Raw genomic sequence first — 17,139 nt, 5'->3', positions numbered from 1 at the left:
TGCAGAGCATTATGTCATAGCAAGTCAACGCAGAACCTCGAGCCGGTTAAATCAATAAAAATTCGATGAGGATCTCAACACAATTTCAAACATGAAAATCAATGAGTGATAGTATTCTTACAACAACTGCACTTACTTAAAGGTATAGAGGTTGAGCGACCAATAATATGTGCTGCCAAGAAGTCTGTTTTATCAAAAGATGGCCTTGCGCGCATAAATGCGTACGCAGATACCTCACCTGTTGTGGCTTCTTTACCTTATGGTCCGCTCAGCCGCCCGACCGTGCAGAACTGTTTTGATTATCCAAGTGAATGCATCCAACGTTCTGCTGTTCTGTTATTGTTGCGGTACTCTATATGTGATGTCCCGGCGATCTTGTTTTGTAGATAGCTAGATAGATAGGGCGGGAAGTGTAGGCAGGGAGAACTGTAATAATAATAATAATAACGCTAGTTGGTCGAGCTGTCCTCGTTGTGTGGTGATCGCAATTCTCAACTGCAAAACAGAAGCGGAGTGCGTATGCCGCGCTGGTCGCCAGCAAAGGCTGGCGGACTGAACTGTTTCATGAAATGGAAAAAGAATACGACTACGGACTGCAGCGGGAGTACGATGGCAAGGTTCGCTGGAGCTCATTGCGAGCAACTATTCCCGTCAGACGGTAACATTACCATCGAGAAAAGGCTTGATTAAGTTTTCAGCCGAAAGAAACTGCGGCAGTCAGCTGCAAGAATCGTGTAATCTGTCATACTGGTCGCATTGCAATAACGTCGAGGTGGTTATGCTGAATGTTGCCACCAGAATTTCAATGATCTTGGGCGGCAAGTCGACTGTTGATTAGAGGACGGATATCAGTTTTTTGGTAAAAAGCATTGTGTAGTAACTTTAGCTACTGTTAGATGACTGAAATAAATTGACCAACGTAATAGCGACACTACCGGCGATAAAAACAGCAACAAAACTAGCTGTTTCCAGGAACAAACACCCGGTTGTGGCATTTGCCCTTACAACCTCGTTTACTAACAATTCTGTTAGAAAAGTGATCATCGCTGCTGCCCGACTTCAGCTGCCATCCTGGATTGCCGTAGCCGAAATAGCCCGCGAGGCATCGGGTCCTCGTCGTTGGGCGGTGTGGCGTACGCTGCCCATCCTCGTCTATGTCAAGTTTGGTTCGTAAGAGACATCTGCGGGATTATTTGTGCTGTAATGACTTGGCTATTGATCCTATACGCGCAGTGCGTCGTCCTTATCATTATTATCAGTCCTATCTTTAACACGTTGTTCGGCGTCGTTAACCTCGTTGTGTTCGAATCACTGTGTTTCCTAGCGTGTGCTTCGCATATTCGCACTATGGTGACAGATCCCGGCGTAGTACCGCAGGGCACCGCCACCCGGGAGGCTGTCGACAGCCTCGGCCTTCGCGAGAATCAGGTTGTTTACAAATGTCCAAAGTGTTGCTGCATTAAACCGGAGCGGGCTCACCATTGTTCTGTGTGTAATCGTTGCGTGCGCAAGATGGATCATCACTGTCCTTGGGTGAACAATTGCATCGGGGAGAACAATCAGAAATTTTTCGTTTTGTTCACATTATACATTACTTTGGTATCAAGCCATTCGCTGTTCCTCGCGATTCAGCACTTCGTTAGTTGCGTCAACGAGGAGTGGCGTCTGTGCTCACAACAGGGCTCGCCAGCAGCTACTGTCATCCTGCTGATTCTTCTTATATTTGAAGCTCTCTTGTTTGCTATTTTTACGATGGTGATGTTCGGCTCTCAAATTCAGGCAATCTTAAGTGATGAGACCGGTATCGAACAGCTGAAGAAGGAGGCAATCCGTTGGCGTCGTCGTACAGCATGGTCGAGCTTTCGGGCCGTGTTTGGTCGATTCAGTCTAGCCTGGTTTTCACCGTTCACATCCGTCCGATTGCATGAAATTGCGCCAGCACGATGCATGTACGCTGTATAGAGAGCCATCGTAATGCTCGATCTCACTGCCTGAAAAAAGCCAACCACAGCCACCAAATTACAGCCACAATCATAGTCTCTGTTAAAAATACTAATGATTAGTAAATAGGGATGGCATATTTGAATAAATTCATTCATTAGATAAAAAGTGAGAAAACGGCGGACGCCTAGTGACATAGTCACCACCTCTAACCATAAAAAACGCAACTCTGTGTTCTAGCAGTAAAATATTAGGAAAAACGACTGTAATTCTATTGGAAAACGATTTTTTGTGGTCCGCTACGCCTCTCTTCTTCAAAACCTTTATATAACACATAGGGTACCTTTTTGACATTACGGCGTGACACTTACGCCTCGCAGCAGCCTATATCCGAATATTTAACTTTCTTCGTTCACGCAGGTTATGTGAATTTAGAAAGGCTGTATGTCTAAATGTTATTACCCCCTTTTTCTTGAGACAGTAACACCAGGAAGTCACTGATTGAATCGAATAGTTAGGAGGCGCTTATCCACCATACTGTATTAAAATGAAAGAAGAGTGGGAAGCATAATTAAGTGCTACTTCAACATCAACCCTATAGAGTGTGGTACGGTAGATAAATGTATACTACTGGCCTTTTTGGTGTTTTGCTATATTGAATCCATGAGACCGACGACGAGAACGACACGTCCTGAAGGATCACATAAGAGACGATCATGGCAGAAGGATAGTGGAAATACTACTTATATCGTCTACTAGTTGTAATACTGGGACACTGCGCGGTATCTTGTGACTGTCATACGTTCAACGGCTGCCTTCCGACTTCAGGGGAACAAGCACTTCTAGCGGGGTTATAAGAGAGTGCACGAATATGATTATGTAAATGTAAAAGAGCATAGCAACAGCTATAATTGACGCAAAATATATAGGACAATTATTAATGGCCACTTCAGAGATATGTCTGTAGTATACATAAAAACCAAGTGACGATTAGAGCCAGAAAAACGTGGTGGAGTTGGTAGAAGCCAAGAGAAAACGTGTCTGGCGAATTGGGTAACCTCTGAGTAATGAACACGTTTGTTTGCTAAAACCGATATACTGTAGGCTACCTATTCTGTGATGTACCACGCGATGTACTCCTTAGGGCTGTCGCAAAACTATATAGATGAAAAATTTATATACACAGAATAAATTATTGTATTTCAGTAAATGTTTTCAGTGTGTTCGATTTAGGTTATTCTAGCTACGCTTTTCTAACGCTCCTGGTAGCAGTAAGTTTTAATAAAAATTCTGTGAAAAGTACTTTTGGGGCTATCCATATTTTTCTACAAAATAAACTATTGACATTATCAATCGCAATCTGATTGCCTCATCAAAGGTTAACATTAATCGATCTATTCATTTTTTTAAAATTAGGGCTTTATCGCTGAAATAAAGAGCTGTAAGCCCAATTATCTATTACGTGCGCACATGAACAAATTACACACATCTTAGAGGTTCTGTACAAAGATAATACAACATTTATTTATTGAATGTTAAAGTAATCACGTTCATCATCTGTTCTTCACAGCGAACGAAAGAGACTTTAACATAACCATCTTTCACCGTGTTCTGTTACCCTACGTTTGCCCTTACCAACAACAAATATCTTCTGCAAATTCAACAGAGATATAACTATAATCACACATTCTTGAATTTATAATTCTTTGTGTATAGCTATCTTACCTACCCTCTTGCAGGCAAGCCTTATAAATCTGTCAATAGGCAGGAATTTGATATTTTTGCTGGCGGACCCCAAGCGCAGTTGTACGTCATACACCGGGGATATCTCTAACGCTGTACAATCTTTGCGTCGTCACATATGCAGATCCCATTTACGTTTGATTCCTAACCATTATAGGTGCGCTTTGTAATAGTTTTTTCATTATCTGTAATTCGTTATGGATGGTTCAGAAACCCTCGTTTTTGCACGAATATGTATAAACCACTTTATTTCTTCAACGACATGTTATTCCCCGCTAACATGGATGTTTGAAAACAGCCAGGCTACACAAAATCACATCAGGCATACATTTATAAGATATAGTATCTTCCTAAATATATATGTATATATATATATATTGTCAAGTTAGCTAGTAGCGCACAAACCGTTGCGATTAGGCTTGATACGCGACCACTTTTGATTCCGTAATTTCATTTCTTTCTTCATGTAATGAGTCGGGAATCTCAATTCTGTTCGATTTGATATATCATCTTTATCAGAGGCTTAATTTCTTCGTTACTTAACGAGGGCCTAATAGACAGGGAAGGTGGAATATTCGCCCCATGTACGGTACGATGCCCAAGTCTAAATTCCACTGTTGTTCACATAATCTCGAAAACCTTCTTGAGTTCAACCATGAGCTGCCAGTCCTGTTTGGTGAGGTCAGTCCTAAAATGATTCTTGCAGGCGTCAATTGATTCTCGGGTGATCTTTGATACCAGCAGGTCTGTGTAGTCAAAATGCCGTCCATACAGCTTCGGTGCATCTCCTGTCGTATTCTCAATTCGGACGCATACCTCTTGACCTGGAACAACAGAAATTTCAGGTTGATCTTTGGTTTTAAGTGATCCTGCGCACAAACAACTAGACAAAACGAAATCACTGGACTAGTGTCTAAATAACGCGAATTTTTCTAATAAATGATCTGAAGTTTAAAATTAAGCCAGTGGTGTTCCAGGCATCAAGTTTCTACACGTAATTTTATCCAGTGTATGTTATGTTGCCTATGTTGTATATATACTACACCACTAAGTCTGTCCGTTTGTCTGTTTATTTACTAAACTTAAAACGACTTTTTTAAAGTAGTTAAATTGAGCAGATCTTTCCGGGTCGCTAGAGTTTTCTTTCGTGACGCGAAGACGAGGCCGATTCGTCAAACACTTTTTCGTATAAAGCGTAACGTTTATTGGTCTACGGCAACACCTTACCGTATAAAAACTTTACATATATGTCTGACTGTCAAAGCAAGAACAATGTTTCAATTATCTTCGTCGACGCTCCAGGAAGAGCAGATAAAACCTCCGTTACCAATTTAATTTTGGCAAAGTAAGACGAGATGAAGAATGGCCATTGCATTAGCATCGCCAGGAATTGCAGCAATTTACCTGGAGAAAAAAACTGCAGTCCCGTTTCAAGATTTCTATTCATGTCAAAAGGAATTCAGTATGTAATAAAGAAAATTCTGAAAGTATAAATTTATTTCATACGACAAAACCTATCGTTTGGTATAAAAGTCTTATCATTAAACAAGAAATCTTTGAAGCCGCTGCTCGAATGCTCCGTGATATGCAATAAAAATGAATCTTCTAAAGAAATCTTAACTATATTCTCAGGACATTTTTTCAACTGTCGCCAGTAGTCAAACAAGCTTACAATGTACGAGGACGCCTGTATAGAAAAATTACACCCATGAGGGCACGTCCAAATACTTACAACTTAATTACTAATATACGACTAAGCAATACTAACGCCGAGTACTCCCAAGTTTTTATTCGACGTTAAGGAGGACAACTGTTAGTGAAAATACACTAACTGAAAAAATTGTGAGGAAATGATTTCATTGCATAGTGTATCGACCTTATCTATCTGTCAACATCATTCGAGAATTACTACTTTTCCGAAGAAATGCATATTATTTCTTATTAATACAATGGTCGAGATAACTATAAACCACTATAAGCCTCAAAATTTCTTGATAGCCTTGAAGGACTCACATTGCCGCGTTATAAGTTGCAACTAAAGAAAGATGAGCCCAAGATCATGCTAATGAAGAACTTGAACCCTACCAATCTCTGCGGCACTAATGATCTATACAGTCATCTTCTTGTCGCGAGGATTATTAGCGGTAAAATCAAAGACCATATCGTCATACTTTCGAGGAATGCTTTCCATTTTCCAGAGGAGGATGATTTATCACTACGGTATCAATTTCAAGTACCATCACAAGCACAAGGACAAAAGTCGAAAACATCCTAATCTTTCGAAGAAGAATCAGTATATAATTAATGTCATTAATGCGTTGCTCTCAGTATTATGCCCCCAAAATGCTTCCTATGGTGTTCATAAAAGAAAGCACAAGAACTAAAAATATCGTCATTTGTACCACTCCACACATTGTAAAAGCTTCTTATATACATGGCTTGGAACTTGAAGGGTAGGATCTGAAAATCGACAACATTGCCTCTATTCCTACAGCAAAAAAAAATCTTTCAATAAAACGAAAAAAAAACAGAACGAAATCCAAAGCAGAAATAACGGTCTTTTTTACGGTCCCCCAAAACTGAAAGGTCAAACGGATTTTAAGCGCAACAACGAGCCGAGCTTTGAGATAAAACGGGGGTTATTCAACGTTAACCTCATCGCATTCATAATTTATTTCTACTCACGCAAAATGAGCTGCAAAGCGTAGGGCGAAGCCCGCGGGTCGGTCTAGTATCTAACTCTAGATCAGAGACGGATTATACCTACTGTTCTAAAAGTACGCACGATACCGCTTAAGATACGAACAGAATCGTAAAAGCAAATGCAGCTTTCAAGTCACAGGATGATGATCAGAAGGGAACCACAGTAAAGTCAACAATAACTCCATGGAAATCTTAGTGTATATGCTCATTCGTTCAAACAAAACTGATCCTTTTTCAATGGATACTTGTGCCTAAAAAGTAAATAGAAAACATTGATTTTACTCTATCTCTCCAATGACATTAAGCTACAACAGGCTTTTTCAGTTTGTAATTGTCATACCTAAGTCTAAACGAGTTTTTGTAATGGCACGGCACCAAGGCCAAGCAGAATTTCACTTGAAAAACTCACCCTTTCTAGCTGTTTCCTGCTGTTTGTGATAGATTTCGATACTGGAAACTGTCCCAATGAAAAGATTCTCTCTGGTTGGCACACAGAGCGGGGTGCCCAATTTCACTATACCCCCCTCAACCACCACACCTATTATAATGGGATCGCGTTTGTTGAAGATGCAGTCGGGTAACACTCGAAGTTTACACGGGAAAACAGCAATGTTTTTGAATTCCTCGCGTTTTCTGGCACGAAGGTCCTCTCTATCAAAAATCGATAGGAACAGAAATAGTTACTCTTTAACACTTATTCATACTTTTGTGAGATATGGGTTTCATAGATAGCCGCATTAGCTGCTCTTTTGGATCTGTTGAACTGAATTTACTTAGTGAACATGAAAATTCTCGACGAGCTCTCCAAAACTCCATAATGACACACAAACTTGCTTTGCGCCTAATTGGCACAAATTTGCTTTGGATTGCCTAATTGAGTACAGTACGTCAATCCATTAAAGATTGCTTCACTAAACAAAGCGGCCGTATCAAACATTTACGATAGGAACATGAAATGCACGAAAAATAATACACGATGCGAATAGTATTATACTATCAAGCCTTAGTTGCAGTTGACAACTATGTAGAAAACCGGTGCATCTACTTCGGCGTTAGCAACTGCGACTACTTCCATGATGCGAGTTACACTACTATGCGTACTAACCTATATGCCGTAAATTTGTCGAACAAGTGGTAGATGATGTCAGCAGAGAAGATCTTCACACCGACGTGGTCTGCAAGCTCCTGGGCATCGCGATCAGTCTTAACATCGAAAGCTAGAATGACGGCGTATTGGCTGTCGTGCTCAAGCATGACAGAAGCCTTCATGACGTCTTTCTTAGCAACAGGCCCAATTCGGATACCGGAATAGGGAATTTTTGACTCGCGTAGAAATACAAGAAGTGCTTCGAGCGAGCCAAGCGTAGACGCTTGCACGTAGACACCCTGCTCCTGTAGTTTGAAACTACTCATTACTTCCTTAACGGAACGCGCAATCTCCTCTTTTAGAATATCAATCTCATCTGGATGATGAGCCACTAGAACATTCAGGCCGGCGATGGCCTTATCTAGGTCCTTAGCGGCAATCTTTACTCCCTGGGCACCCTTAACGGTTTTAAACTCTTGGTACGCGTTTTTGACACGTAACTCTTTAAGCGGTTGGGGCATTAACAACGACCGGATTTGAGTAACCAATGGCCCCTCGTGACCCGCAAGCACCATCGTGTCACCTTCCTTGAGTTCCCCATTTACAACAATCACGTCGATGGTCGTCCCTAGACCTGGAATTGCTTTAACTTCAAGCACTGTAGCCTGCAACTCCGCACTGTACGCGATCCTTGAAGCCAACATCTCTGCGATGACCAATCACGATAAAAGTAGTTGGTAAAAAGGATACATTATACGAATAAAATGACTGCCTTGGTGTAATTGTTAACGCAAAAGTCGCTGAGCCTTACCGAAACAAATCATAATAAAGTTAGTTTCGAAACCTGCAATATGCACCTAAGCGGCACTAAAGTTACACGCGAACTCTTAGGAGCAACATGAAGATTCATGCAAACATATAGAGGAAACTTGTTAAGATTATATCGATGTTGGCAGGTTTAGACTGGTTATACCTTAACATTAGTTTTATTAACATGTGTACCACTCATTAACGTAGTAATGTATTCATTCGTATGGCGTCCAAATGACAACTATGTAACTAAGGGACAACAACTAAAGTTATATAGAAATAGAATATGTTATAATTTTGTTAGATGAAAGGGAAGTATATGGATAAGAGAAGATACGGCGACTGAGAAAAGTAAACACTCACTGTGAGTAAGCTCCACAACAAGTGAGATTAAGTTGCCCATTCCGTCGCCACTGAATGCCGAAGTAGGTACAAGCGAAATAAACGACTTTTGGTCGGGGTTTTCGTAGAAAAGAGCTGCATTGAGACCCTGCTCGGCAAATTGCGTTATTACGCTACGGGCACGCTTTTCAAACTCCATCTTCGTATTACTTCGTTGTGCTTTGATAACATCTACTATGTCCTTGTGTTTGTTACCCTTCCAGTCGTATAAGCGATCAATTTTATTTAATGCAACGACGAATGGTGTTTTTTTACTCTTTAACAGATTGATACTTTCTATCGTCTGCGGTTGAAGACCATGCATTATATCGACCACGAGGATTGCCATATCGCAGAGTGATGAACCTCGTGAACGGAGATTTGAAAACGACTCGTGACCGGGCGTATCGATAATTAATGCGCCAGGAATTCGCAGCGGTTTGCTGGCAAAATCCTTCACTGCTTTGCATTGCTCCTTGATGGCTTCGACAGGAACCTGTGTTGCACCAATCTGTTGTGTGATTCCGCCGGCCTCGTTGTCTTGTACATGCGTTCGGCGAATCTGCAATACAATTGACAAAAAGTAACAATAGGGGAACATTAGCGAGGGGCCACTATGCCCTCGATGACTAGCCCATAAATATTTAAATGACTTTATGCACACAGCTAGACATAACCACGTATGTGTGCACAAGGTAAAATGCTGATGCTGGTTCTTTTTAATATGCTTGTGTATTTTTATAATTCTAGTATCCTAAGGAACTCTGTCAGGGTACTATACTTACATAATCGAGAATCTTCGTTTTTCCCGTATCGACGTGACCCAACACGCAGATAACGGGACTTCTGAGGTGGTCCGTTGAGCGATTCTTTTCATTCGTTTCTCGCCGTTTTCTAATTCTTTCCAAAACCTTTTGACGTAGTTTCTCCTTTCGATCTTCTACGTCATCATCGGAGCTTTCTTCATCTTCACTTGACTCTTCATCTTCCGAGGATCCTTCTTCTGATGAGTCCTCTTCGCTCTCATCTTCTTCATCTCCTGAGGAAACCTCTACCTTCTTGGAGGCCGCCACCTTTAGTGTTGCCTTTGCTTCGATCGATTTTATATCAACTTTTGTGTCGTCTCCACTACTGACAGTCGTGGGTGCAGGTTTTTCTACATAATTAAAACAAACATGACACAGAAATGCTGGTCTCATTGAATTTCTTACGTCCCTAGTGATTATTAGAACAAAAAAACAACGTCTGAAAGGATATATCATCTAAAAACAAAAACATTTAAACTAAACATGTTTAATTTGCAGCTAGTTTAGAGTTAATTTGCAGTTATTAACAATCTATGCACCTGCTAGCTTTAGAAGTTACATACCCGGCTCTCCTTCGGATTCACTGGTCTCATCCCAGGCTTCACGCACATCATCTTCGGAGTCGCCTGCTTTCTTTTCATCGGTGACACCGCTCTCTGTTCCCGTCGACGGTGTAGCATCCTTTATTTCCACTTGAACCGTTTCCGGTTCCTTCGCTGTTGTCTCATACACTGCTGCCGGCTGCGACGCATCTGCTTGTTTAGTCACCTTATTCTTATCCTTGTTTCGTCGGAAAATTGGGGCTCGTCCCGGTTTGCCACTCTCCGGGCGGTCGTTGATGTCTGGTACATTCAAACCGTGCATTCGTAGAGCTTCAAGTGCTGCGACAGCCCGAGCCTGAGCCTGTTTCTGAGCCTTTGTGAGCAATTTTCCTTGCAACCTAAGCTGTTCCTTTTTCTCTTTTTCGCGCTGCTTTTTCAGCTCTTTTTTTTCCTTCTCCTCTTGCAATTTTTGCAGTCGCAATCGCTCGGCTTCTTCCTCAAGGCGAGCCTTTTCCTCAGCTTCAGCCTTCAAACGTTCCTCCACCTCTTTCACCTGGCGGAGTGTCTCTTGCATGTGGGCCAGCTGCAAGTCAGTTATTTACGAATAAACAATGGTACATTTAGTAACATGTTATTTGTTACGGTGATTTACTGTTAAGCAGTACTGAGAGCACTAAGCTTTGTAGTTTCGAGACACATTTCGCTGAGTGTCTTACTATATTTTACAAAAACATGTATAATTTTTTTTAGTATAAAGTTAATTGCACTACGCGCTTTATAGCGGTATGCGAGAAATGGTCACAACAACACCAAGCTCGAAAGTTCTCTACAAAAACCTGTTCTTCACTGACTGGCCGCTAGCAAATAAGTTAGAGTTACTCAGACTTCCAATGAGAGATGTCAAAATCTCCATCCATCGTAAACTATTTAACTGGTGAAATAAGCATTTTGTTTAGAAAATTACAAATTCTCAGACCTGACACACTTAACATGCGCTTCTTCTAACCTGTGGTCTTCCTTCTTTTCCCTTATTTTATCTTTTGGTCTTGCCCACGCCGTGCATAACTAAGGCGTGTGAAAAGCGAAAAGTTGTATGGCTTTTGCTTTTTACACGCTTTTGCATCTCCATATTATGGAAGACAATCCATCTATGCATACCTCTCATGCCTCTTCTTGGTACATATATATAACTTTTGTGGATTACGTCACAATGTGCCGGCTGTAACAATTTATCTACGTGTCACCCCTCACTACTCTAGTGCTGTAAGTAATTCATGCAAATTTGTACGTTTTGAGTTTTTTCTCGAAAGAATCTCTGCGCGGAATGTTAGGCGTATTCCAAAATCTTCTACATATCGGTATATCGGCAAGGAGATATGCGAGTATATTCCATGTAGAGCAGTGTACTACCAACACACGTTTTGAAACAACACGCTTTCGGCCGATATGACTACCCGAAGTTCTCTACGATCAAATCGATCAGTTCTACATTGATGCCATATGTTGTTACTGAAGGAAAAAAAGTTGAAGCAATTAAGATGCATAGACGTTGCAGACTCTTTGTGGTATCCGTTGCACTCATTGCGTTTCCTTCTTTTATCTATGTCCGATATGAAGTCGCAGTCGTTCTACCGGATCTGCAGCTATATGCATAGAAACTTGTTGACGTAGGTTCGATGAATTATTAGGGTATAATGAGACCTTTTATGCCATACAGACAGCTACTTCGTATTGGAGCTATTCTGTTCGGCCTAGCTACCTAAGCCTCATTGCTTTTGTTTTCGTGAGATTCACAGTTAAGTTCTGTGTAGTGGCGACTCTATAATACCGAGTAAGGGTCTGCTTCGTCTAGAACTCACTTAACCCATGGACGGATGATTAAGTGATTTGCGAATAAGGCTTTGACAATTTTCACAGACGTTTTCGGGTAGGTCCCTCAATAGGAAAAGAAGATGGCTTAGTTTTTCTACCTGTGTACGTTCAGTGGTACATTGAAGTGGTGGCCATTCAGGAACCCTACGTTGTTGATTCTGATAATACTTTCTTGAAGTGTCACCACTATTAATCCAAACACATCTGTGAAAGTTTTACCTCTGGGAGCTTTGTCAACACTGCAGTCTTAGGGGCGGCAAGATCTGGGTGGCTAATGTGCATCTTTTTCAGGAACCAATGTTTTCATTCACCAATGTTTTTTATTCTCTCATCACTGGTTCTCAAACATGCCTTAGATACTTTGCATGCACTAGCTATTAAATAAAGGCCAATTATAGTGCAGTAATGTGGCATGACCTATTTCTATTTGATACGCGTTAATACTCTTCCGATGACGTAATCACACTAGCGATGTTACTATCCATTCTTCACTACCGACACAAATATCGCAGCTAAAATCACCGAAAGATGACCTGTCCCCTTCTGCATTACAGCAACGAGCAAGTTATTTGCGACTCCACTCAAAATCTACCGGTCATTCAGCCTAGCCTTGAACAACTCTGGAACAGTAGCATTTGCATTTAAAGAAATTCAGCATTAAATACTTAAAATTAATAATTATTACTGTACAAATAGTGGAGGACTGACTAAACAGTCCTTGTTCTCATACGAAAAGTTGCCGCAGGGTCTTTATGCCACTACACTTGTCTCCAAGTGCCTAAGAGCCACCAGCTGGCTATAAAAGCTTCCATTTACCAATCTGTTAAATTGGATGCCATCAGATCCTTGAAAAAATGAGGCCAAAGTAATAATAGCAAAGCTAGAACGTCATCGGCTCAGTCCCCGACGCCAGTTGCTGAGTGTAGTGGTAACCGTAAAATATAACTGCACAAGTTTCAGTTATATTTTATGGTTTTATAAGGCATCTGCAAAGATCACCCCTACTTTAGCTCAAAAATTTCATCCTTTAGATCATTCTTTCGAATTTAAATCTAATGATACTCTTAAACTGAAACCTAATTTACTAAGGCAAGACCCTGACGACCAGCTGTCTTTGTCATGGAACTTCCATTCAAACACGTTTAAAACTACCGAGTGTAGAGCTCAAAATAGCTGGCACCAACAAGATTCTAGAACATGACTGATTCCAGCTTTCCGCATCTGTCTTTCTCTGCTAGCCCTTGGATGAGTTATCCACCTCTAGCCAAGTATTACGCAAATGTTCGTTTTTCCGCGTGAGCATAAATCTACTTTGTCATGGCATAGTTTATTACTGATTAATCCAAAAACAGACAAAAAGCGGGATCCGCCTATTTTTAAACTTACGGCAGCTTTTCCGGGCTTTTTGCCTTTGGCTCCTTTGGCGTCTTTTTTCTTCTTTTTACCAGTCTCTTCCTCGGCAACTTCCTGTCCTTCGCCATTTTCCTTGTTACCTGGTGCAGTAGATGTCTCCCTTTCGTCCTTCTTTTTTTTCTGTAAAATACAGCAATCGAAATCAGATAAGTCTGACTCTAATTATAGTTAATCGGAACGCCGCTTAAAATCAAAATGCATATTTGCGTCAAATGTATTCATGATAATACAAACCTTTTTCTTTTTCTTCTTATCGTCGGCGGTAGCACCCGCTACTTCGTCATCAACAGGTTCAACTTTATCGTTTATAGCATCTTCCGTGCTGACCGGATCTTTTTGTTGCTCTATGACGTTTTCCTTCTGAATTTCTGTTTCTACACCATCGCCTTCGGCCTCTTTTTTGTTCTTCTTTTTTTTCTTCTTATCCTTTTTGGCAGGATCCTCCTTAATCTCAATATTCATATCAGCTAATAATTTGTCAAGGTCCTCTTCGCCTCCACCGCCCTCTTCAAGGGCGTCTTTTTTACCTTTTCTGCCTTTTTTATCCTTAGTTTTTTTTTCTTTTTTGATCGCCTGAGCTCAGATAAAGAGTATAATGAGATTTAGAGAAGCACATTAGTATAAATAAAAAAGACCTTTTGACTATTCCATATTCGCATATAGGTACTGCCTCAAAAACTATGATAAGAGAAATAGCAAACTGCAAAATTCAGCACAATGATCTTTATCTTATTAATGAAGTATTCTCAGAAAGAAATGGGGTATGTTGGTATTAGCATAATAGATTGTACCTTTTCATTGTCCGAGTCAGGACAGTCCTCGAGTTTAACAACATTCGCATTATCATCGTCACTGTTGTGTGAAAACGCAATCAATTTCGTTCTTTTCTTCTCCCGTTTTTCTTTTTTCACCGGTTCAATGAACTTTTCGGAGTCTTGAGTCTCTATGTCATCATTGTCGGATCTTTCGTCGTCCATAAGTGCCGCAAACCCGCTCTTTAGTTTCGCGGGAGTTACAGTCATAACTGTAAATTTATGTGTACATAAATGTGTTATGGTAAGAAAATGTATGGGCCTTTTACGCTGTGAATTTACGTACTGTGTCACGAGCGTCACGCTGATAAGTCTATTGTTACTTTTAGGGTATGAGCTAAAGAGATTATTATTCCAAGTTATACCTAGAACTGTTTGTATGCACATCCCATATGTGGAAATAAAAATTGCATCTCGAATACTGATCTTCTTTTAATTTTTATATTAAAGGAGCTTCATTAATACTACGTATAATCACTCAAGAGTCTCAGAATAGGCGTCGTGTATTCTCCAAAAATTTGCATATTTCATAAAGTGAAAACAAAAATTATAGCGTAGATTTATATTTTAGATTACCTTCTTCTTCATCGTCATCCTCTACAGCAAGTGCAGCGAAGCCACCTTTGACCTTTTTTGCTTTGCTCTTGGGAGCTATAACGGCTATTTCGTCATCGCTATTTCCGGCTTCACCAAGGGCCGCCCTTTTAACAAGGTCAAGCATATCATCATCCGAAGAATCCTGCTTTTTTTTGGTAGCTTTTTTCTTGTCCTTCTTTTTAGCTACAAACATCGAAAATGGTTTTAGCTAGTAAGTAAAACTAACGCAGGTTGTAAGGTATAATTTGATAGAATGAACAAAAATGGCATTTAAATTTTCAAATGTATAACCTTTTGCTGGCTCAGGAGTCTCATTATCGTCACTGTTATCATTTTTAGATGTGTTCCGGTTGGCCTGATCGAGCTCAGTATCTTTGTCCTGTTTTTCTTTGCCCTTGTCCTTTTTGTTCGCTTTTCTTGCTCTTTCGATGTCGTCCCCCAAACCCTTGGCAACCGCTGCCGTGGGCTGCTCTGCTTCGTCATCGCTGCAAAGGAAACCATGCAGAAAATTCGTTATAAAATTGCGGTGATTCAATTGTACTGACGGCACGAAATAATTGACATAATGAATGGCTCGCCATGGCTCAGGATGGCTAAAAAATGGCACTCGATTTTCTGAATCAGGATGACTAAGCAATCAATGCAAGGTAACAGAATTACTGAAGTTATTATTATCTACCTGCTAAAATTATATGTATGTGTGGAATAACACAGCAATATAACAGAACGTTCAAACAATGTAGTAGGCTAATGGAAACTCGGCTAGGGGAACTGCAACGAGAAACTGGCAATAAGTCTGATGTCTTATTTATCATTGCGCTGATCTATCATACAAGCTTTTTTGCGGCTTCTTTCAATAATTATCGTACTTGAATTTCGGAGACACTGCAAATTGTATAAAAATTTTGATACGGAGACTTTGCTCAGTTTGTACGTTCAAGTTCAACAAATCCATACGTAAATAAACTTACATACTTTGAACTAACTAGATGCAAAGACACTTAACAACACTAACAAAAAATGAATCATAGTATAATTATCAGAAACACTCTGTGTAAATATTTAGGTAAATTAGCAAATTGCAATTACTAGAAAATGCGGCTTATATTGAATAAAATTATTTAACTTCTTTAAAAATTTAATTATAATTAACTTGGCTTAACTTAATTGTAAGGTTCTCTACTTACAAAGTACTAGCATTAGAATAGTAGCTGAGAAAATGTAATATTTCGTATGATAAATGAATGTCACTTTTATAAAGTGGCAATGGCTTAAGGAACATTCTACTCGATGTTTATATGTTTATCGATGTTTTATAATAGTTTTACGTAGTCCTAAATCCACGTCCGCACTTCAAAACGAATATATCAAAACTACAATCGATACCAATATTAGCAACATATGGCTAGTGTGAGAGCTTTACCTGCTTTTAATACAAGTATTTTCCATAGGTACTTTGATTAGCTAATTATAGGCGTGAAGTAGAGCCATTTAAATGTCACATTTTACGATCAACTCATAGACAGCTAGGCTTCATGAATATAAATCTAAAATAAAATAAAATAGGAAACGAGAGGTATGATTTTTTTATCTTTCTTTTCTAAGATCCTTGAACCAATTTCATTATAATGCCGCGATTTAGTCCGTTCTACATAAATTTTTGTGCCCTGATGAGACATTTCACCCATATGCCAAACACAGTACGTCGTAGTTTGAGCAGTTCTTAACTTATATCAGAGACAATTGAGGCCATAGGCTGTTTTAGTAGAGCCCATTGTCAACAATCAGTTACCCGCACAGGCTACGCCGTCTACTGCTGAAACGTGCACCGACAGCCATGGCACTGTACTGTTTCGCCTTCATCTGTCGGTCACTGAACGTTTAGACAATGGGGCCCGGCAACTTGCACAGGTTACATGCTTTGTCTAGTCTATCTATTAATCAGGCTTACTCGGATGACTTGGAACTTGCCAGATCAATCCGACACGAACGAACCTGCTCTGATCATCCTGGCGGCGGTTTTTCTTCTTGTCTTTCGCCATGCCGTCCGCTTTCGAATCGGCCGGGTGGCTCGCACAACTGCGGAGGTATGTGGAGACGCTTGTGGAGTAGACGGCGGCAGCTTTGGACGACTACTTGTAAACGCACACACGCAACAAGAACAACGTCTCAAACTGCCCAAAAATTCCGAAACAGCACTCTCACAACAAAACGAGCACAGTAGTAGCATTCACCGGAACGACTCGTCTTGAAGAACACACCGCTATAATAGCAACACACAGACAGACAGATTTTATACGGAACTTTCCCGTTCGCTGATCGATCGTCAGTTGCACCAAAGTGTGCGTTCACCCGTTGTCACTATCAACACACGACAGATTGCACGCTACAATCGATAGCACCGTCAAGCACTGTGATCACTACCACTTTGT

The 17,139-nt window shown here is 40.4% G+C and overlaps 2 protein-coding genes across 2 annotated transcripts; one reads left to right on the top strand and one right to left on the bottom strand.

Annotated features, from left to right (window-relative positions):
* The first annotated feature begins 192 nt into the window (after positions 1-192).
* Positions 193-3,151, top strand: LOC111243243 (palmitoyltransferase ZDHHC3). Its single transcript, XM_086977421.1, has one exon. The coding sequence runs from the start codon at positions 1,204-1,206 to the stop codon at positions 1,960-1,962; it is 759 nt and encodes a 252-aa protein (XP_086833547.1). The 5' UTR covers positions 193-1,203; the 3' UTR covers positions 1,963-3,151.
* Positions 3,152-3,431: 280 nt separating this feature from the next.
* Positions 3,432-17,122, bottom strand: eIF5B (eukaryotic translation initiation factor 5B). The gene is made up of 12 exons (XM_022812132.2): positions 16,703-17,122; positions 14,999-15,192; positions 14,687-14,890; positions 14,090-14,322; positions 13,533-13,871; positions 13,272-13,418; positions 10,035-10,596; positions 9,451-9,821; positions 8,648-9,227; positions 7,493-8,180; positions 6,797-7,038; positions 3,432-4,508 (listed from the first exon to the last, which is right to left on the bottom strand). Exons 1-12 carry the CDS (start codon positions 16,747-16,749, stop codon positions 4,306-4,308), a joined length of 3,810 nt encoding a protein of 1,269 aa, XP_022667867.1. The 5' UTR covers positions 16,750-17,122; the 3' UTR covers positions 3,432-4,305.
* Between the last annotated feature and the right edge of the window lie 17 nt (positions 17,123-17,139).

This window comes from Varroa destructor, unplaced genomic scaffold (assembly GCF_002443255.2).
Source record: "Varroa destructor unplaced genomic scaffold, Vdes_3.0 BEIS01000001.1, whole genome shotgun sequence".
Lineage (NCBI taxonomy): Eukaryota > Metazoa > Arthropoda > Arachnida > Mesostigmata > Varroidae > Varroa > Varroa destructor.
The sequence above is the reverse complement of the archived record's forward strand: the minus strand, read 5'-3'. Positions and strand labels throughout refer to the sequence as shown.